At 41.6% G+C, this 22,792-nt stretch overlaps 1 protein-coding gene across 2 annotated transcripts in view; it reads right to left on the bottom strand.

Annotated features, from left to right (window-relative positions):
• BRWD1 (bromodomain and WD repeat domain containing 1) overlaps positions 1 to 21,876 on the bottom strand; it is a 109,934-nt gene extending 88,058 nt beyond the window's left edge. Inside the window, exons 1-5 of one of the 2 annotated variants that reach the window (XM_053657768.1) lie at positions 21,500 to 21,876; positions 21,344 to 21,402; positions 21,178 to 21,207; positions 20,947 to 21,006; positions 1,197 to 1,347 (exon numbers count right to left, since the gene is read on the bottom strand). In XM_053657768.1, the coding sequence (XP_053513743.1) occupies positions 1,197 to 1,347; positions 20,947 to 21,006; positions 21,178 to 21,207; positions 21,344 to 21,402; positions 21,500 to 21,548 (349 nt within the window). In that variant the 5' untranslated portion in view covers positions 21,549 to 21,876. The remainder of the gene's footprint in view (positions 1 to 1,196; positions 1,348 to 20,946; positions 21,007 to 21,177; positions 21,208 to 21,343; positions 21,403 to 21,499) is intronic. The other variant, XM_053657767.1, reaches the window with a different exon arrangement.
• Between the last annotated feature and the right edge of the window lie 916 nt (positions 21,877 to 22,792).

The raw sequence follows: 22,792 nt of genomic DNA, 5'->3' as shown, positions 1-22,792 counted from the left end.
GGAAGACATCCTACTAAACTTCTACTGAGCCTCGGGTGCTCCAAACTAACAGGCATGTTAGCATTTTACATGAATGGGTTCAATACCACTATAATGATCAAAAAGCAGTTACCAGGCATCCTCCCGTGGAACTAGTACAAAACAAACAGCAAAATATAGCCCCTACCCTAGGTCAGCTTGCTGAAGTCTCTTTTCTAAGGTCTGCCAGTTCTAAAGCAGTGCTCATTACAAAACAACATTGAGCTTGACACAAGTAAAGGAAATAGGCTACCCAGGCAACTACTATATAACAACCTAAAACAGAATTACAAGGTAAATAGGAACACAGAAAAAGGAAGAATGTGAACAGTTTCCTAATTCGAGCCACAGTGCGGCATGGCCATAAAGCACAAAGAAACAACTAATGCTGACAAACTGTTCTGGCATGGAATCAAGAGGGAGGGTGGTTCTTTCTCAGTCAAACTTTATACTGGTGGTACATCTAAGAGGCAGTATCATATCAGCAACAGATCTTAAAAATAGTCACGGGGGATGAACTTGACGTATGCTCAGGATCAGAAGAGCCAACATTCTTGCCCATTAGCAGTTAAGCCATGTTGTATACATAGATCATATCACATACATATACTTAGTCTAAGTGATTTATACCAAGCTAACAGAAAAAGAACAGTAATTCCAACAGTTGCTACCACATAACTTAGCAAAAAAATTAAGTTGGTGAAAAGAGAACCATGCAATTATACATTTTGGGTGCTTGTTTTCAAACTGCTACCAAACTTAGAAAATCACTTCCCCTTTTTAACAAAGGGCTTTCAAAGATCTAAATATTAAATGAAATAGTTCTAGCATTTAAAGAGTTTATTAGACACATACAATTACATTCAATGAAGTTATAAGTGAGCTACAAAGTAGAAAATTAAGAACTCACATTGATAAAACCTCAAACACATCTCAGAATATAGTCAAACTTTTTAGCTTAACATCTATACCTCCATCATTTTTTTAAATGCAGAAGGACCCATTAAACACTAATGTAATAAAATTCAATGTCTATACTAAATGCAGAGAATTTTATAGTCCACAGTACGGTGTATAGTTACATATCACCTTTCTTCCACAGTGCTCACATTACTTCACAATTATAATAATTATTAAGCTACTAATACAAAGCAGAACACTTCTTCAAATTAAGGTACCTTTTGCTGTACGTAGCAAAGACTGCCTTCCTGCACCAAGTAAAGAAGTGACTCTTGAAATACTGGGTGGAATTTCTTTATCCAACATGGGACCGATGCGCTGGCAGATTTGCAACAGATGATCAGGAGCCACATGTTTATTAGATAAGACCTGATTGGAAAGCAAGTTTTAAAAACAATCTTTTATAATAGTATTGAAAATATTAAATAATTAGGGATAAGTCTGACAAAACATGAAAAACATGTACAATGAAATCTATAAAACACTGCTGAGAAGAATTAAAGAAGATTTAAATAGATGGTAAATTAATGTATAGATTCAAAGCCATCCCCAAATCCCAGCATGTTTTTGTAGAAACTTGTCATTTCAATGTAAAATTAATATACAAATATAATAGCCTAGAAAAGCCAAAGCAGCTTTTAGAAAAACAAAGTTGAGAGCTAACAATACCTGATTTCATGACTTGTTATATAAGGACAACTACTTTTTTTGACAAAGATTCAAAGGAGAAAAGATAATCTTTTCAACAAGTGGTACTGAAATAAATGGATATCCATTTGCCAGAAACATTACTTTGATCCATATATCACTCCATAAACAAAAATTATCTCCAGACAGGTAACTGATTTAAATGTATAATCTAAAACCATGAAATATATAATAAAAGAAAAAACTGGAGAAAATCTTTATGACCTCAGATTAGGCAAATATTTCTAATACAACACCAAAAGCACAATTCACAAAAAAATTAATAAACTGGACTCTATAAAAACTACTTTTGTTTTTTTCAAAAGGCATTGTTTAAAAAAAAAAAGACAAACCAAAGACTGAAATATTTGCAAAGCACCTGATAAGCACTTTAAAAATTCAATTAATTTTTTAAAAACTCATTTTTTAAAAATGGGCAAAAAATTTGGACACTTCACCGAAGATAGACAGATGACAACTAAACACATAAAAAGATTCTCAACATCACCAGTAACTGATGAAACAAAAGTTAAAAACATGAGATAGCACTACCTAAAATGGCTAAAATTAAAAAGATTGACCATATATATAAATAAAATATATGTAAAATTGAACAGATTGACCAAATATATATAGATTGACCTATATAAAAATGGGCAAGAATACAGACCATATATATAGATATATAGATATAGATATAAAATTAAAAAGATTGACCAAATATATACAGACTGAGCTGTATAAAGATGGGCAAGTGTAGAGAAACTGCTTGTAGGCATAAATAGTACAACCACCTTGGAAAACAGTTGGGCACATACACCTATCATATTACCCAGCTATTCTAATCCTAGGTGTTTACCCAAAAAAATGAAAGCATACATCTGTACAAAAGTTTATAAACACCTTTCTTTTTAAAAGCTGAACAGTAGACACAATTCAAAATGTCCATTAACAAGTGAATATGAATACATATGTTATTGTATTGTACAATAGAATACTATTCAGAAATTTTTAATGAATTATTAATAATCATAAAGGACATGGATGAATCTCAAAATAATTATACTCAATGAAGGCATAAGAAGAGTACACACTGCCCTGGCTGGTATGGCTCAGTGGACTGAGCACCGGCCTGGGAACTGAAAGGTCATGTGTTCAATTCCCAGTCAGGGAACATGCCTGGGTTGCAGGCCAGGTCTCCAGTTACAGGCATGTGAAAGGCAACCAATCAACGTATCTCACACACATTGCTGTCTCTCTCCCATTCTCCCTCCCTTGCCCTTCTCTCTAAAAATAAATTTTAAAAACATTTTTTAAAAAGAGTCAGGAACATGTATGAAGGACACATGGACAAGACCAAAGGCAGGATCAAGGTGGGCAGTGGAGATGGCTGGGGTGGGGGGGGGGAGGAAAATGGAGACAACTGTACTTGAACAGCAATATTTTAAAAAATAAAAATAAAGAGTATATACTACATGATTTCATTAATGTTCAAGTCTCCAAAATGCAAATTAATATATAGTTACAGCAAGAAGATCAGAGATTGCTGGGGAAGGGGGAGAAGCAGGAGGAATTCCAAAGGGGAGGAGAAAACTTTTGAATGTGACAGTATGTTTACCATCTTCACTGTGGTGATAGGTTCACAAATGTAACACGCCCAAATTTATCAACTTGAACACTCTGTAAATATGTGAGGTTTTTAAAATAATTTTTACTTACTGAATTTTAGAGAGGAAGGGGGAGAAGGAGATAAACATTGATTTGTTGTTCCACTTATTTATGTATTCATTGGTTGCTTCTGGTATGTGCCCTAACTGAGGCTTGAACCCACAACCTTAGTGTATTGGGACAACACTCTAATCAACTGAGCTACTGGCCAGAGAAATATGTGCAGTACATTGCATGTCAATTATACCTCAAAAAAAAACAAAAAGAAATAATGTATAAGTTTAACTCATGAGTATGGCTGATGTTATCCGATATGAATGTATCTGGCGTATCTTCAGGTTTTCTCAGTTGTGACATTAACAACTACTGAGAACAAAACATCAGTGTACAGGACTGTCCCCACATTCAAGACACACGGTATCCCTGGCTCCCTTCCACCCATGCCGACAGAACTCCCATGCTCCTCTGACACCAACAATGCCCCATTTTCAAACTCTCAGAGAAATACTGCTCCAAAGAAAATGTAAACATAGTTCTAAATCTTACTTTTGGTTTTTAATTATAAATTTAAATATCAAATAAACCTGGACTCAGTATCAAGTCTGTTCATAAGCCCTGGTGCAGAAAATAAAATATTTTCAACTTTTCAACCTTACATTTCCTACCTTGAGAGATATTCCAAGGCATAACTCAAAAGACATATCAAAGCTCAGAGACCTCAAAAAGTGTTTATTACTAATTAGCACTTTGATTCAAAGTGTCCAAAAACTATTGTAGATGATTACATCATCACAGGATGAGAAAGAAAGGTAGGAGGAACTAGAAGGTAATTCCAACAGAAACCAAGGAAATTATAGATCTAATAACTTGTCAGTAATGCAAATCTAAAAACAGTGCTGATTGGCCTAAACAATATTTAAACATTTAAGATAAAATGACATTGGGCAATGGCAACATGACTTCTATAAGGGGGAAAATCACTTATCTCTAACCTAATAGCGTGCTTTGAGATTTCCATTATTCAGATAGTTAGAGGACTTACACAACTGACTGTAAGTTTTCCAATTACACAATCAAGCCTACCTGACAATGGAGGTTTGTTTTTGAAGGTCAGATATAAAAGGTATGGATAAAAAGAATTTCCCTAGATAGAAGAAGTATGGACAGAACATTTTAAACAAGTTGCTTCCTAGTGTTAGACATGATCTCACTTTCTCTCTTAAATGATCCAGAAGAACTTTACAAACACACGTTATATATACTACTGCCTTGATGCCACAAAACTAATTATTAAAATAAGAGACTTCAATATAGTTTGGGCAACATCCAGATACATTAATCCCATACAGCAGCTGTAATTTCCCTAAAGAGAATTATAGATTCCTTGCAAATTTCTAAGGATTCTAGAAAACCATCAAAGATGGGGGCAGAGAGAGGAAGAATTATCCTATTTTTGTACAAAACAAAGTGCATCTGGAAAATAATTTTTGGTTCTAGTCCCAAAAAAGCAACAAAAATAATAGATAATGATAGTTCTGGATTATTAAAATTAATAGTATACTGACCAAATCTTCCTTCAATATTTTCTAGTACTAGACAAGAATGTGAGAATGGTCTCTATTAGCCAACTCCAATGAGTAAGCCACAGTTATACAAGGTCCCAGGTGTCAGGGCAGAACTAAGTCCCTGCAACAGTCAAACAGCCAGTTTCTCTACCATCTTGTTTTTTTTGTAGCCATATGCCAGGGGTGAAAACTCATTTTCACTGGGGGCCACATCGGCCTCACAGTTGCCTTCGAAGGGCTGAAATAATTTGGGGACTGTATAAATGTAACTACTCCTTAACTGTTAAGGAGTTGAAATTACATTCAGCACTTTGAGGACCACTCACTGCGAGGCTGATGTGGCCCCCGGTGAAAATGAGTTTGACACCCCTGCCATACGCAGTCTCACAAACTTTATCAGCCACAATCCTAGGATCACTTAAATACCATCACTACCACCAAATACTGCTGTGAGCACCAGCCTCTTAAAGTCCAGGAGTTATGGGGGGGTGGGCTGGGACGGGAATAAAAGACACAAAACTATACTTGAACAATAATTAAATTTAAAAAATTTTTTTAAAGTCCAGGAGTTATAGAAAGAGGTAGTTGGGTCTAGATAGCCTGACTGATTGTAAAGTTATGGGAAAAAGTAACTTTTTCTGTAAAGTTTGGAATGCTTTAATTTAACCAGGATCTAAAATAAATAATTTATTTCGTATGTGCCTATCTGACCTTTAACTTCCTCTAAAATTATTTTAAACTACATCTACGACCCTCACAATGGTGACAAAACAAGTAAACTATAATGTCATATCACAATTCCTCTACAATAAAAAGTACAGTAAAGCCCTGACAAGGTGGCTCAGTTAGTTGGAGCATCGACCCACGCACCAAAAGGTTGCAGGATCTATTCCAGGTCAGGGCACATACCTAGGTCCTGGCATATACGGGAGGCAACTAATCAATCAATCAATCAATCAATCAATCTCTCTCTGCCCCCCACTGCCACCCTGTACCTGTCCCTGTTCCTCTCTAAAATTAATACACATATCCTTAGATGAGGATTTAGAAAAAAGACAGTACAGCCCTGTCCAGGTAGCTTACTCAGAGCATCACCCTTCTACACCAAGGTTTCGGGTTCAATCCCAGGTCAGGGCACATACAAGAATCAACCACTGAATGCATAAATAAGTGGAACAACCAATGGATGGGTTTTTTTTTTTCTCTCTCTCCCCACCCCTCCTCTTTCTCTCTCAAAAATCAATAAATAAAATTAACTGTCAAAAAAAACAACAATGAAAAGTGACAGAGCACTGTATTTTACACAAAATAAAAATGTTGTGTCTACTTTGCTTAAATAATTCCCCCCAGTCCTGGCCAGATAGCTCAGCTGGTTAGAGCATCGTCCCAATGAGCCAAGTTTGGCTTCAATCCCTGGTCAGAGTACATACAAGAGTCAACCAATAAATGCATAAGGGTGAAGCAGATCAATGTTTCTCTCTCTTTCTACCCCCCACCCCCTTCCTCTAAGATCAATTTATAAAATAGTAATAATTCCCCTCAGCTTCTGATGAGATGGGTGTTTTTGGCCTCTTTTCTATGCTTCATATTCTATGCTTTATAAAGATGTGAAAGTTTAGTAGTCAATGGCAGGATAAATATTCCTACAGAAGTGAGAGGAGAAAGAGCTTCACTCAGTTTATACAAAAGGTCCTAGGCAAGGAAAAGTCCTAATGTTAGTGTTAAGATCCTTCACTTAAAAGCATTTACTTATTTTAGTTCAGAAACATTAATCAGAGCTTCTGGTCAAGATGGCAGCATAGGCAGGTATGGTTCACCTCTTCCCACAACCACATCAAAATTACAACTAAAATATAGAACCATCACTCAGAAACATCAAAAAATCAAGCTGAATGGAATTCTGACAACTACGGAATTAAAGAAACCACATCCATCGAGGCTGCACCCATCAATGCGCGCAGATGCAGAACCAGCTGGTCTCTCATCCACGTGTGGTAGATAAAAATTTGAGGGATATCTCGGGAGTAAGGAGTCCCAGCCCCACACCAGGACCCCAAGCCCAGGATTCCAGTGCCAGGATGATAAGTCCTCACAACTTCTGGCTGCAAAAACCAGTAAGGATTGAGTTGGTGGAAGAAACTGCTAGAGTCCAAATTAGTTCCTCTTTAAAAATCCACACATGGACTCATTCACACTCACTCCCTCTTAGCTCCAACACCAGGGTGGCAGCTTGAAGGGCACCACTGGCATACTGGGGAAGCTAAGTGTCTGACATCGAGGCAAGCAAAGGCCATTGTCCCTTATCTGATCCCTCCCCAAATGGAGCCATGGAGCCAGCAGGCTGGTGCCACATCTGACACTCCACCAACCTGGCTAACACTGTTTGACCCACCTTGGAGCTGACTTCATGATATTTCATAATAGAGCTGTTTGCACTGAATAGTTTCCTTCCTCGGCACATCCCCAAATTGAGGGATTCCTCTTGGTGTTGAACTGGTACCAGTAAGGGACCAGGGTTGACATTCCTAACTTCCATGACCCTACATACTGCACTAAGCTTCTGTCCAGTGAGTGGCAGCACCAAGTCTGCACTTAGAGACACTGAGGCCTCCCTACCAACCACTGGTCCACTGCTAGATTGTGCATGGGGGCAACGGGTGACATACACCCCACCACACATCCTAAGGACATCTCACAGTCTGAGTGTCACCTTGGAAAGTGCCTTAAGAATATCAACACATAATTCAAGTTTTATTGGTAGGGTCTCCCTGTGCAAACAATTGGGTAGCTCCCAGCTGCTAGTAAAACATCAGACTGCTGCCTGGCAGTTCAGACACCCCCAACTGGAGACTGGGCCTACCAGTACCAGGTGACCCCCTCCCAGTGACAGGACCATGGTTCAGGGAAGCACAGGATGGGGGCAGAATCTGAGGGAGAAAAGCCAGGTCTCCTGACTCGGCAGGCCCAGCCACCCTGTGAACTTCCACACTGACATACCACTTTTAGTTACACCTCATAGAAAAGCCCCTATCGACATCATCAAACATTTACATGTAAATATAGGCAAATAAAGTGACTTTTTTAATCTTCACCCAAGGATATGTTTATTGATCTTAAGAGAGAAAAAAGGGAGAGAAGGGGGAATAGAGAGAGATAAACATCAATGTGGGATGGAAACACAGACTGCCTCCCATGAGTTCCCTGACCAAGGATCAGGGAGCTCACAACCTTTTTTTAAATTTTTTAAAAATTTTTTCTAAGAAAGAGGGGAAGAGAGATAGAAATCAATGTGTGGTTGCCTCTCACTTGCCCCCCAACTGGGAACTCGACCCATAACCCAGGCATGTGCCCTGACAGGGAATCTAACTAGCGACCTTTCGGTTCCCAGGCCAGCACTCGATCCCCTGCACCATACCAGTCAGGGCTAAACTCGCAACCTTTTGGTGTACAGACAACGCTCCACCCAACTAAGCCATCCAGCCAGGGCCAGTAAAAATTTAAGCTGAGGTTCTACCACAGGTCTTCTTCAAGCAAAAGTCTTTCAATTTGAAGCCACCTTCAAATATACTAATGATAACATAACAGATACTAGAAAAAAGGGGGGAGGAGACTCTCCTGACCCACAAAACATGTGGTTAACAGTTCTAGCCCTACATCCAATTAGTTATGAAATCTTGGACAAGGTACTTTCCTTTTTTTTTTTTTTTCCTTTTGAGAGTACATTAAAGCTGGGGACAGTGAAACAAGGAAGAGCTTGAGACAGAAGCAGCAACAGAAGAGAGACTAGGCGGGCCTGCTTTGGCTCACTGAGAAATAAAAGTCACAGTGACAAAGTGAGCCAAAGTGGGGCTGCTACTGGCTCACTGAAAAGTTACAGGAAAAAAAAGAGAAACCCAGGGGCCTTAGAGACAGGTTCAGGGACTAGGCCTGCTAAGATCTACAGCTGCCCATTGTTCCCCTTGCTTCAAGTCTCTAACATCCCTTACAGTTTAGGAGATGCACACACCTCCAGGGGAAGAAGAGGTGAATGGGAAAGGCTCAGGCATGCTCCTGGGAGGGAGAGCATTCCAGACAAAGTACTAAGACTCCAAAGTCTTACACAAAAACCACTATAGGTAAGATTATATGCTTATTAGTACAAGATACACCTAAAAAGTTGACAGCTACCTGTGGGCTGACATGACTATAGAATGCTGAGGAGTCTCCGTGAGTATGCACCCACCCCAATTCTTTCTCACAGGCCTTCACCAACTAACTGCACAGGGCCAAGAACCAGAAGCAGAGTAGCTACGGGAGAGCCGCTCCACAAGTGCACTGCAGAGGCCTCCTAAGGCTAAGGCTAAGGCTAAGACAACAGGGTGGAAAGCCAAGGGCAGGACTGAAGACCAAAGAGTATCCTTCCACAACGCAAAAAGTTACCAGCGGCAAATAAACTACAGCAAGACCTTACAAAGTTTAGAAAGCTGGCAACTTGGCTATAAAGTAAAGAAAGCTATCTCAGGAATCTCCCCAGTGCCCAAATCCCAAACTATATTGAAAGGGAAGCCAGTGATGAATGCCACTAAAGCTGCAAAAAGCCCAGAGACATTCAGAGACAAATTAGACTGACTCAACCGCACACCCTTCAATAGCTTAAGAGTCAAAGAGAGAACGTCCTTTACTGGGACTAATTATGTATACTACTTTGGCCTCTAGTCTATTTAACACAAAAAGGCCCAGCATGCTTCAAAAAACGATGAGATACATAACCAAGCAAATTATGTGACCCATGGTCAAGAGAGTTATCACTAGAAGTGGATTCAGGGATGGCGTAGGTGCTGAAAACTGCTCAGCCACTATTTCTTCAAAAGAATTACTTTGCACCAGTCTTCTATCCTTTCCAATTGGGACTTGATGCACTAAACTATCTGATTTCCTGCAGATTTAAGAAGCTCAGAGAACTGCAAGCAAAGTAGCTACAAAGAAATCTACATAGGCAGCTTCTGACATGCCTCCAATGATCTCCACCTCCTAGTACAGTACTGAGAAACCCCCTCCTCCCAGTGAGTAATTTACTTCTAACCAACAAAATACAATGGTACACTGAGGTGATACCACTTCCATGATTAGATTACAAAACACTGACTTCTGTCTTGCTAGCAGACTATTACAGACCTATCATCAGCTTTCATCTGTTGATGACGCAACTGTCATGCTGAGAGACCAATGTAGCAAGGAACCCAGGCAGCCAACAGCCAGCAAGGAACTGAGGCTCTCAGTCCAACAACCCCCTCCAGGAACTAAATCCAACCAAAAACTACAGGAGCTTGTTAAGAAAGCCTTTCCCATTTAAGTTTTCAGTTGAAAATCCAGCTCTGGCAAACTCTGTGACTACAGTCTTGAGAGAGGCTACAAAAGGAGACTTAACTCAGTTGTGCTGGGACTCTGAACTCACAAAAAACGTAAGACAATAAATCTGTGTTTAGAGCCACTGTGTTTCGGGGGTAATTTGTTAGGCAGCCATAGATAATGACTACAGTTCATCATAATAAAGCTGCTGAAAATCCAAGACAAAATGAAAATCTTAAAAAGCAGCTGAGGAAAAAACATCTTCAAAGGAATGACAGTAAGACTACTGGCTTTTCCATAATGTGCTAAAAGAAAAAATACAGCAAATCAACTAGAATTTCACAGTCGACAAAAGTAGCTTTTAAAAATAGACAAAAAAATTAACTAAAATTAAAAAATAAAGACAAAACATTTTCAAATCAAAAACAGAAAAACTGTGACAACCATTATAATACCAAAACAAGCTGTTCAGAGTAAAGAAAAATAATCAGACAAGACGCGTGGGAAAAAAAGGAATTTAAAATAACAGAAAAGGTACACAGATGGGTAAGCAAATGAATACTGATTTTAAAACAATAGCAGTAACATCTAAAAAAATTTTAACACAGGTTAAAGTAAAATATGGTAATAGCCCAAAGGATAGAGGTGTGACTAATATACTTAACTTCATTTAAGTAGTAGAATGCCTAAAGTAAATGGTAATATTATAACTGCAAAGGTAACTGTTAAATAAAAGGATATAAACTAAAAAGGAATAAATAAGACAATATTTGCTTAACACAAAATAAAGTGGGAGAGGAAGAATAAAGAAGATACGGAGCCCTGGCTGGCGTAGCTCAGTGGATTGAGCACGGGCCTGCGAACCACACGATCGCGGTTCGATTCCCAGTCAGGGCACATGCCTGGGTTGCAGGCTGGTTCCCTGCAGGCCAGTTCCCAGCAGGGGACACACTAGAGGCAACCATACATTGATGTTTCTCTCCCTTTCTCCTTCCCTTCCCCTCTAAAGATAAATAAATAAAATCTTAAAAAAAAAAAAAAAGAAGATATGGGACATATATAAAACAGATACCTGGCAGACTTAACACAATTGTTTAATTATATTACATGCAAATGGCTGAGACACTCCAACAAAAAACTACATAAAACTACATGTTCTTTACAGGAGACATGCTTTGATGAGAACACAGGTTAAATGTAAAAGGACAGAAAAAGACATACTATGATTTTACTAACCCTAACCAAAAGAAAGCTGGGGTAGCTATAGTAATGTGAGGCCTAATATAAATATAATAAAACACTAATGTAAACTATGGACTGTGGGTGATTATGTGTCAAAATAGATTCATCAACCATAATAAATAGACCACTCCGGTGGGGAATATGGATTATGAGAAAAACTATGCATTTATGGAACTAGTATTTACCATTTATATGGCAAATTATCTGTATCTTTCACTCAAAATTGCCATAAATGTAAAAGTGCTCTAAAAAAATTAAGTCTATTAAAAAAAAGGTGGCAGCCCTGGCCACCTTTACGGGCCACCAGCTTGGATGGGTGTCCCATAAAATGAAAGACTGCGAGTTCAACTTCCAGCCAGGGCACATACCTGGTGTCACAGGTGTGAGAGAGACAACCAGTCAGCTCTCCCTCTCTCCACCCCTCCCCCCTCTAAAATCAATAAGGATGCCCCCATGGGTGGGGCGGAGGGGGGGGCAATTCAATAGGAAGGTAACAATTCTGAATTTGTATGTACCTGGTAACATAGCTCCAAAATAAAAAACTGAAATGAGGGGAAAAAACAAAGACAACTCTACAACCATAGCTGGAGAAAGTATTTCTCAAAAACCAACAGAATAGCCGTAGCTGATATAGCTGAGAGGACTGAGCGAGGGCTGCGAACCGAAGGGTCACCAGTTTGATTCCCAGTCAAGGCATAAGCCTAGATTGTGGGCCAAGTCCCCAGTAAGGAGCATGCAAGCGAGAACTATACACTGATGTTCCTCTCCCTCTTTTTCCTCCCTTCCCCTCTCTCTAAAAATAAATAAACAAAATCTTAAACAAGTAAAAATAAAAATCAATAGAACAAAATGACAAAAATCTTCAAGGATTTAAAAAATGTGTAGAAAAGAAAAAGAACCTTTTTGTTCCTTAGATACAAAAAGCTGTTATGTGCAGGTGAACCTATAAAAACAAAACAATTAGTAACTATTCGCTTTTGAAGTAGCACAGGTGCCCTGGCCAAGTAGCTCAGTTGGTTAGAGCATAATTCTGATATGCCAAGGCATGCCTGGGTTGTGGGCCAGGTCCTCAATGCGGAGCACGAGAGGCAACCACACATTAACATTTTTCTCCCTCTTTTTCCCTCCCTTCCCCTGTTTCTAAAAATGAAATAAAAATAAAATCTTAAAAAAAAAAACCTGACTCACAAAAAGTAATACCACTACCATTACTCAGGACTGAGCCATAGAGACCGCCATTAGTTCCCTAACACACATTTTGATTGGTCATCCATTAATGAGTGTGTATACCAGGTATCACTAATTCAAGCATTATACCTCATTATATAAATTAAGTGAAAAAGTTAACACAATTATAATTTATCATTCTATCAGCATTGTTACTAATAAATACTACTATTACCATGTGCCAGGCACTCTAAAGCCATTTTTTCCCAATGTTCAAAACAACCCTTTGATACATTTTATAAATTTAAGTGTTTATTTTTCAGTTGCAGTCAAAACACATTATTTTCAGATGTACATCTTAGTGATTAGACATCATTTAACTAAGTGATCATCTCAGTAAATCTGGTACCCCTCTAACACCACATAATTATTAGAATTTGATACAATTATTATTACCCCTGTTATACAAACCAAGCTAAAGATAGATTAAATAATTTGTCTAAGATTGGAATACCTAGTAAACACAGCAATGTGACAATGTCAGGTGTACAGCCCAGCTACTTGGCACCAGAACTTAAGATTCTAACGTCCACAGCGCTATACTGTAGACTGTGACTTGTCATCATACTGCCACCATCATGTGTTCCCAAGTTATCAATGAAATGTCTACAGAATGATATATCTCTATGGTGAACAAAAAAAATGCAGAATCTATACAGAATGGAAAGAGATTAGCTGCACTCAGGCTGAAGGGCCTTCAGAATTCCACAATAAAAATAAAATAGTAATGAGATTAGTTCCAATGCAGGTAGAAAATACAGTTTTTATTTTAAATTAGTAAGTAGAGTTGCTATAAAAAAGGTTAACCTGAGACTCAAAATCTGGCATCCCCAGATGCAAGAGGCAACCAATCAATGCATCTCTCACTCATCAATCTTTCTCTGCCTCCCTTCCCCTCTCTAAAAATAAATAAAATATTTTTTTAAAATGATGTGTCTTGATATGGTCCTCTTTGGATCCAATTTGTTTGGGACTCTGTGCTTCCTGACTTGTATATCTATTTTCTTCACCAAATTAGGTAAATTTTCTTTCATTATTTTTCTCAATTTCTTGCTCTTCCTCTTCTCCTTCTGGCATCCCTATGATTCAACTGTTGGCACATTTTGAGATGTCCAGAGTCATCGTCTTACACTATCCTAGTTTTTTTAAATTTTTGTTTTGATTGAATGTTTATTTCTTCTTTATGTTCCAAATCATTCATTTGAATCCCAGCTTCCTTCCCTTTATTGTCGGTTCCTATAGACTTTTATTTCACTTAGTGCAGGGGTGTCAAACTCATTTTCTTCGGGGGCCACATCAGCCTCAAGGTAACCTTCAAGGGGCCGGATGTAATGTTAGAACTGTATAAAGTACAGTTCTGTATAGAACTGTATAAAGTACTGCTTCTTAACAGTTAAGCAAAAGCTCGGTGCTGCTCCAGGTTGAAACAAGGTGCCAGGCTGGATTCAGCCTGAGGGCCTTGTGTTTGCCACATGAGACTTAGCATAACATTCGTTTCTTCCTTTCTGCTGCTGCTGTACTGAGTGAGTTGTGGGAGCACCCTGATTACCAGTGTTTTGAACTCTGCATCTGATAGGTTGGAGATCCTTTCTGTTTATTAGTTCTTTTTCTGCAGTTTTGTTCTATTCTTTCATTTGGGCTATACTTGTCTCCTCAATTTGACAGCTTCCCTGTTTGATTCTGCGTCATCAGTTAGAACTGCTGACTCCATCTTAGCACACCTGTTAAGTACTATGTAGCAGAGCCTTAGTTAACTCCTAGAGTAGGACAACCCCCTTTACTGCTTTGTGGCTCTGTGTGAGAGGAGGGCTTAGAGAGGGGACAATGCTGCTGCCTGGCTTCTAGAGGCTTGTCCAGCACCTGCCCCATTTTCAGTTACTTTATCTACTTCCCATAAGTGACTGGCGCCCTTCCAGCTGTTGCCCTGGTGGTAAATGACAGAGCAGGTGGGTTTGCAGAAGTTCGAAGTCTGTGCAGGCCCTTTATACAGGTTCTCCTGAGAAACCACCAGTTTCTTCCACTGCTCCAACCCCCACTGGTTCTTACAGCCAGAAGTTATAGGGCTTTATCTTCCCAGTAGTATGTCCCTGGTTGTTTGGTCTGTCCTGGGGCTTGGATCCCTTGCTCCCAATGTGTCCACCATTTCCCAAGGTATCCCTCCTGATTTCTATCCACCACAAATGAATATGCAACCGCTCATCCTGCTACTGCCACTTCTCTGTTCCACACCATGTCTCCTTGCCTCTCCACTTCTCCTACCCATCTGGATGAATGTAGCTTCTTTAAATCCCTGGTTGTCGGAGTTCCACATAGTTCGATCAGTTCGGTTTTCTGGCAGTTCTGGGTGTTACTTGTTTTGAGGTTAGCTGTGATTCTTCTTGTGGTTGCCATGAGGAGGGGAAGCATGTCTACCTATGCTTACATCTTGACCAAAAGTTGGAAAAGAAAGTTTTGATAAATCTGTGGAAGTTATATTTTTTCTGACACATTAAAAAGTTTCCTAACTTTCCTAATGTTTGAGAGTAAAAAAAATAACAATAAATTTAAAATGTTACATTTATAAGTTAAACTCTTAAAAAGATATTTACATTTATCTAAGTTTGCCATCTTGAGATGACTGATAATTATATACTTGTAAATATAGTGGAAAATGCCGAGAGACTTTAATGAAGGATGTAAGCAATGTTTAAGATTAAATTCACATTACAAAGTAAACGATCAAAAAATACTTGTTACTACACATATTACTATATAATTTGAAACTGAATTTAAAGGTTTAAGAAAAATTACTTCTTATAATTCTAATAAACCAAATGCTAATTTCAATATAAGTAACTTAAAATATAACTCTTCTTTATATAAAAGGCTCATAAAATATTTTACAAACTAATAAATGACAATATATCCCCTAGTAATGACTACAAAATAAGGATCCTCTGATTTTTGTTTTCTAGTTAAGGAAGAGACTGACCTACGAAAATGTATTGTTACTCAATTACTGGGTATATCATATCTCTTCCCCCTTTCTAAATATACTATTTCTTTTAAAGATTTTTCTTATTTTTATAAGAGAAGAAGGGAGGGAGAAAAAGGAGTAAAGAAAAATCGATCAGCTGCCTCTCACATGCCCCACAACCAGGGACCTGGACCTCAACCCAAGCAACTGCCCTGACTAGGAATCAAACCTTGCACCCTTTCAGTTCACAGGCCAATGCTCAATCCACTGAGCCCCACCAAACAGGACTAAATACACCCCTTCTTTACAAACCTAGCCCTGCCCACTTCCCATGTCCAATTCTATAGGTCTTGTTCCTTCCTCTCCACCACTTATAAATCATGAAAATCCCAATTAAATTTTATGAATTTACAGCCCAATACAGGTATTGAGAAATAGTATCAATTTTCCTAAGTATCAAAAATATTCTTGCTTTTTAAAGGACAGGTTGGAATAACAGCATGGTCTTAAGTGGAAGATAAACTGTATCTTCATAAACAATTATATTGGAATCATCTTGATAGGCTTTAAAATTAGTGATGTCCAGTCCTACCAGTAAGATTCTAATTTAACTGGTCCAGGCACCCAGATTTAATAAAGCTCCCAGATGATTCTGATCCAAGAATGAGAACTATTCAGAAAAAGGAGTAAGTTAAACAAAAGACAACATGGAAAGGAAGAAATCAGACAAAACTGGAATGTGTAACATTCTACAGGATAATTAATTCAGTCTCTTCAGTAAATCAATGACACAGAAGAAAAAGTATGCAAGATAAGAGGTTCATGATACCTCTAGAACCTCTGCAGTACCCTGGCCAGGTAGCTCAACTGGTTAGAGCATTGTCCCAATATGCCAAGGTTGCAGGTTCGATCACTAGTCAGGTCCCATATAAGAGGCAACCAAGGGCCCTCCATGGATTGAGCACCGGCCTGCAAAGGACAGGGTCAGTCCGATTCCCAGTCAGGGCACACCCCTGGGTTGCAGGCCAGGTCCCCAGTAAGGGGCGCATGAGAGGTAACCACACACTGATATTTCTCTCCCTCTCTTTCTCCCTCCCTTCCCCGTCTAAATAAATAAATAAAATCTTCTAAAAAAGCAACTGGAACAACAAATTGATATCACTCTTTTTAAAAAACATATATAATCAGTGCAATGCATAGACCTTGTTTGAAGCCCAATTCAAAGTAAATATAAAAAGACATCCAAACAAGAGAAAAATCTGACATCAACTACACCCACACACACAGTATCAAGAAACCATGGATTATTGTATACACATAACACTGGTACAATGGCAGCACAAAAAACTGTCCTTAATTTTTTAGAGATGTACTCTCTATAACTTAGGGATGAAATGTAATGTCTGAGATTTACTGTAAAATACTTCAGCCATGGCTAGTGTGGCTCAGTGTATTAAGCACTGGCCTGTGAACCAAAAGGTTGCCAGTTCAATTCCCAATCACATGCCTGGGAAAAAAGCTAGGTCTCCGGGTGGGGGGCATGTTAAGAGGCAACAGATTGATGTTTCACACACTGGTATTTCCTTCCCTCTCTTTCTCACTCTCTTCCCCTCTCTCTACAAATAAGCAAGTAAAATCTTTAAAAAAATACTTCAGCATGTTAATAAATAAAAAGAATGTCTGAAATTGGCTTCAAAACAGTACAACCTGGGGGAGAAAAGTAATAGATACAACAGTGTTTGAGAATCACTAAGACTGGTGGGTAATTCAGTATTCTATTTTTCTATGTTTGAAGGTTTGATAGTTTATAAGAATAAAAATATGTACCTCACAGAACCCAAAGCAAATATAGCAATTAGTAACGAATGTATTTATGGTAAGCTTTCTTTGGAGAGCTGGAAGCTACTCATATACCCTTGACAAAACAATTATACTCTTCTAGACAAGAAGCTCACCCTGTTCTACATAGTACTGGGATATGGGAGAGAGAGGAGGAAAAGAATACCCCACCAAAGACCAAATCAGGCAATGAGCAATGACATGTCATAGCCACATCACAGGAGTATATCACAGATTTTGAACAATTTTTAAGCAAAAATGCTAAGTGGGATTTTTGGCAATTCTAACAGCAAAAGCCAAAATATATGCCTATTTCCAGTAGGTATAACATTGCACTTACTTTAAAACATGAATAATGTTCTCTTCAGTAGCATGACTTTACTGTCATGTCAACACTTCTCTGCCTCACCAAATACTCTATTCTCTCTCACAAGACAACAGATCAGTCCTTTAAACATTTCCTTGCAAAACATCAAGCTCAATGAGTAAAAATTCTGCCACCATGCATTTTCCGAACTTTCTAGAAATTATTTGTTTTAAAAAATTTGCAACAGCCCTGGCTGGGCTGGTGTGGCTCAGTGGACTGAGCACCGCCTGGCGAACCAAAGGGTCGGTGGTTCCATTCCCAGTCAGGGCACATGCCTGGGTTGCAGGCCAGGTCCCAAGCCGTGGATGTGTAAGTGACAACCACACACCGATGCTTCTCTCCTTCTCTTTCTCCCTCCCTTCCCCTATCTGAAAATAAATATTTTTTTAAAAGTTTGCAATAGCCCTGGCTTGGTGGCTGTTTGTTAGAGCATTGTCCTGTACACCAAAAAGTTTCAAGTTCCATCCACATACCTGGTTGCAAGTCCTATCCCCAGTCAGGGTATGTATGGAAGGTAGGCAAGTGATGTTTCTCTTACATCAATGTTTTTTTCCTCTCTCCCCTTTCCCCTCTCTCTCTAAAATCAATTTTTTAAATAACATATCCTCAAATTTTTTTTTTTAAGTTTGCAACAAAAACCCCTGCCTGGTGTGGCTCAGATGACTAAGTGCCCGCCTGCAAACCAGGTCGCCAGTTCGATTCCCAGTCAGGGCACATGCCTGGGTTGAACCCAGCCAGGTTCCCAGCTGAGCGTGTGAGAGGCAACTGATAGATTTATCTCTCATACATTGATATTTCTCTCCCTTTCTCCTTCCCTTCTCTAAAAGCAAATAAATACCCCTGGCTGGTGTAGCTCAGTGGACTGAGCATGGGCTGTGAACCAAGGGTCACTGGTTCGATTCCCAGTCAGGGCACATGCCTGTGTTGCTGGCCAGGGCCACGTGAGAAGCAACCACGCATAGATGTTTCTCTCCTCCCTTTTCCCCCTTCCTACCCCTCTCTCTAAAAATAAATAAAACCTTTAAAAACTTTTTAAAAATAAATGTTTTGCAACAAAAAACCTTTCATAAGACAAATATTTAAACTGGCAATTAAAATAGAACCCCTATTAATCTGATTTTTTAATCTTAATACTTAACTGTTTATATACAGATGATGAATCTCCCTCGTTTTGTCCTTTTCATTTGATTCAAAAATGGTAATCAGCCCTGGCATGTTGGCACAGTTGGTTAGAGCATATTCCCAATACACCAAGGGCATGCCTTCAATACCCCATCAGGGCACATAGAAGAATCAACCAATGACCGTGGTTGGTGTGGCTCAGTGGATTGAGTGCCAAACTGCAAACCAAGGAGTCACCGGTTCCATTGCCAATCAGGGCACATGCCTGGGTTGCAGGCCAGGCGCCCAGTAGGGTGCACTCAAGAGGCAATCACACACTGATGCTTCTCTCCCTTTCTCCTTCCCTTCTCCTCTAAATATAATTTTTCAAAAAATCAACCAATGAATGCATAAATAAGTGAAACAACAAATCTTTGTCTTTTCAATCAGTAAGTTAAAAAAGGAGGGGAAGTGACTAGTATACTGAGCTCTGGCCTGGGAACCAAAAAGTCACAGATTCCATTCCCAGTCAGGGCATATTCTTGGCTTGTGGGCTGGGTCCCCTCTTGGGGTCCTGCAAGAGGCAACCTCACACAGGATGTTCCTCTCCCTCTGTCTTCCTCCCTTCTCCCCTCTCTAAAAGTAAAAGTAAAAATCTTTTTTTTAAAGTGGTAATCAAATCCTACAACTTCTGCTTCGGTATTGGGTGGGCCAAAAAGTCCATTATATTTTTTTGCATACGATGGCTGTAGTAGTGCTTGTATTGTGACAACTGTCATATATGGCATGCATTTTTAAAAATGTTAAAAAGTGGTAAATTTTTGTGCAGCCATTTTAACACTGAAGATGAAAGAAGATACACAACCTTTCGGCATAGCACGCTTTATTATTTTAAGAAAAGTAAAAGCACAGCATTTTGAAATGCAAAAAAGAAAATTGTGCAGTGTATGGAGAAGGTGCTGTAACTGACTGAACATTTCAGAAGTGGTTTGCAAAGCTTCTTGGTCCTACTGACATTTTGGGCAAATAATTCTTCGCTGTTAGGCTGTCTTACGCATTGGAAGATGTTTAGCAGCACGCCTGGCCTCTCCCCACTAGAAGCCAATAACGTGAGACAGCTCACATACACAAAATATCCAAATCCATAAAGTTACTGGTGAAAAGACGAAATGTGTCTTTTACACTACAAAAAAAAAAAAAAAATCACGGACTTTTTGGCCAACCCAATATTACAACTGTGATAAAAGTTCATTCAAGAGCTCTTTATTCAGTTGTCCTGCTCATACAAAATGCTTAACATGGCCCGGTAACTAAAAAACCCTATGTCTTCCTACACAAATTGACAGAAATAGAAACTGTATAGTTAGAAACTATATCACATCAAGTAAGTGACTATAAAAATTCATCAGTAAGTATTTTAAGGCCTTCAACAAGTGTGCAGTATAGAGCAAAAATTAATGAAGGCCTGGCATATTCTCACAGCGGAACTATTTTTTTATTTTTACTACGCTGATAAGGTAAAAGGAAAAAAGTGCCGAATAGGAACATTTCTCCACCTCTGTGGCACGAAAGGTTATTGCTGGGGAACAAGTGGTCTGGAGCCCTGGGCGTGGCCCCAGGAGGGTGACCAATCAGAGCTAGAGTTACAAGTCGGGTCAGGAGGCCCCGCCCCCGCGCACGCGCGCCCGGGCCTCACCGCAAGCGGCGCACCTGGAGGCGCAGCGCACCTGGGGCCCACCCCGCCGCAAACCGCCGCGCCCGGTAGCCCCCACCGCCGCCCCCGGGGCCGTTTCCTACCAAAACAAACACAGCCTCCCCCAAAGCAAAACAACCCTACCGCGGGAAGCCCACGGCCCCGGAGACGCCCCGGCCCCCCTCCCGCCCGCCCCAGAGCGCGGCTGGGTCACTTCGCCCCACGAGCCGGAGCCCCGAAAAGGGGGCGGGAGGCGGGTGCTCGGGACCCCGGGAAAGAAATGTCAAAGTCTCACCAATTCCTCGTAGCTCCTGCTGTGCTCATTGCCCTCCCAATCCAACCTCTTCGGCAGCAACTGCAAAGACACGAAATGCACCCAAGTGACCACCGCGTGGGTCCCGGGTGGAGGGAGGCGGGCTGGGGGCCGCGACGCCGGGGCTGCAGGCAGCGGGGCGGGCGAGCGACCTCGGACGAGGCCGGGAGAGGGAACGGAAGGCCGGGGGCGGGGGCGACGCGATACACAGACCTGATACTGCTCCAGCTCCTGCACCAGCACCTGCAGCCGACGAGACGCGCAGTTAAGAGGGGCGGCGGCCGCACCCGGTCCACCCCGAGCCCTCCTCCCGGACCCCAGGCGATGGCGAGGCCGGGCCGGGGCCGCAGCCGCCGCCGTCCGCAAGGCCCACACTCACCTGGGCGGCTCTCCGACACGGGCCGGCGGACAGGTACCGGGCGATTAGGAAGTACAGCTCTGAGGGAAGAGAGCGAGTCGGGTCAGGAGCTGGCGCGCCGTGGGAAGGGGACCGGGACGGTGGCGTCGCGGGGAGGGCTTGGGCGACGCGTCTTACCCGACTCGATGAGGGGCACCGGGCGTCGGGCTGGCGAGGACTCCGCCATGGCCAGGCGTGGGGTGAACAGCAGGAGCGAACCAGCGAGCGAAGTGTATAGGCCGTGCCGAGGCCTGACCGGGCCAGCGTCCCTCTACTTCAGGCGCGCCGCCGCCGCCACCGCCATGTCGTGCGCGCCGCCAGTGCCGATGCCTCCGCAGAAGTAGTCCCTCCGCGGAAGGAAAAGTAGTCCACTGAAGGGGCAGCCCGACGCCGCTGGGCAATGCGTGGTCGAGCCAGGCCGGGAAGAGTGAGCCTGGCCTCTCTGTCCTCCGTCTCAGACGGTGCCGGGAGGAGAATGTAGAGGCAAAGGTCCGGTTCAGGGTCTGCGGTGAGTGGGGGAGGGGTGGCGCGTGTCGGATCCCTGCGCGCTGTGAGGCGCCGGCGCGGCGGCCCAGCTGCGCGGCGGGGCGGGCGCAAGGGGCGGAGGTCCGGCCGCCTTCTGGGCGGGGGCCCAGCTGGGGGCCGGGGTGGGGGTGGGGAAGGGTCCTGGCGACCCCGGCAAGACGTGAGGCCTTGGGACTCGCAGCAAGCCAGCCGGGGTCGCCTTCTTCGGGCTTTCGGAAGGGACATTTCACGGATGGTCATCTGGGTCCAGAGTATTCCCCCCTTGATCCCCCACGAAAATTGCTCGCTTAGAAGACGCGAAACCTTGAAAACTGAGAATCGCGCCAACCTCAAAGGAGAGAACGGCCCGAGAAACTTTCCCCAGGGAGGGGAGGAAGAAGGCGGGGAAGCTGCAGGTTGGGAGGGGGAGTGTGGGCAGGGGTCCGCGGAGTTCGACCCTCTGTCGTTGGGAGGGCACAGCGAACGTTTGCGGAGAGTCCACGTTGCCACATGCAGTGGTAGAAGTTAGGATAAATAAGACAACCGAAGTCCTTGGAAAACCCAGTAGGCTAGTGGAGAGAAAGGGTTAAGAAAATGCAGCACAGCCAGAGGATGTAAACCTGGCTAGGCCGGGAAAGCCGCCCAGAGCGTTGCCTCCATGGATAGGAAAGGGATGGGAGGAAGCGGACAGCATTCCGTTCCAAGGGAGAGAAGCAGGAAACTTGGGGAAACGCAGGGGGAACCATATGTAATTAGGATATTCTTAGAAGACAGGATTTGAGGCTGGAGCAATGGACAAAGGCCGAAAACATTCCTTTAATTGCCATGCTATTCCTGCCTTCACGGAATACACATTGTTCTTCTGATCCCCACCCGGTGTGTATAGAAAGGGATTCCAGGCATATGAACAGTAGGTCACGAGATGAA

The sequence above is a fragment of the Artibeus jamaicensis genome, unplaced genomic scaffold, assembly GCF_021234435.1.
Source record: "Artibeus jamaicensis isolate MK-2021 breed Jamaican fruit bat unplaced genomic scaffold, CSHL_Jam_final scaffold_474, whole genome shotgun sequence".
Lineage (NCBI taxonomy): Eukaryota > Metazoa > Chordata > Mammalia > Chiroptera > Phyllostomidae > Artibeus > Artibeus jamaicensis.
This window is presented reverse-complemented; position numbering and strand designations above follow the sequence as displayed.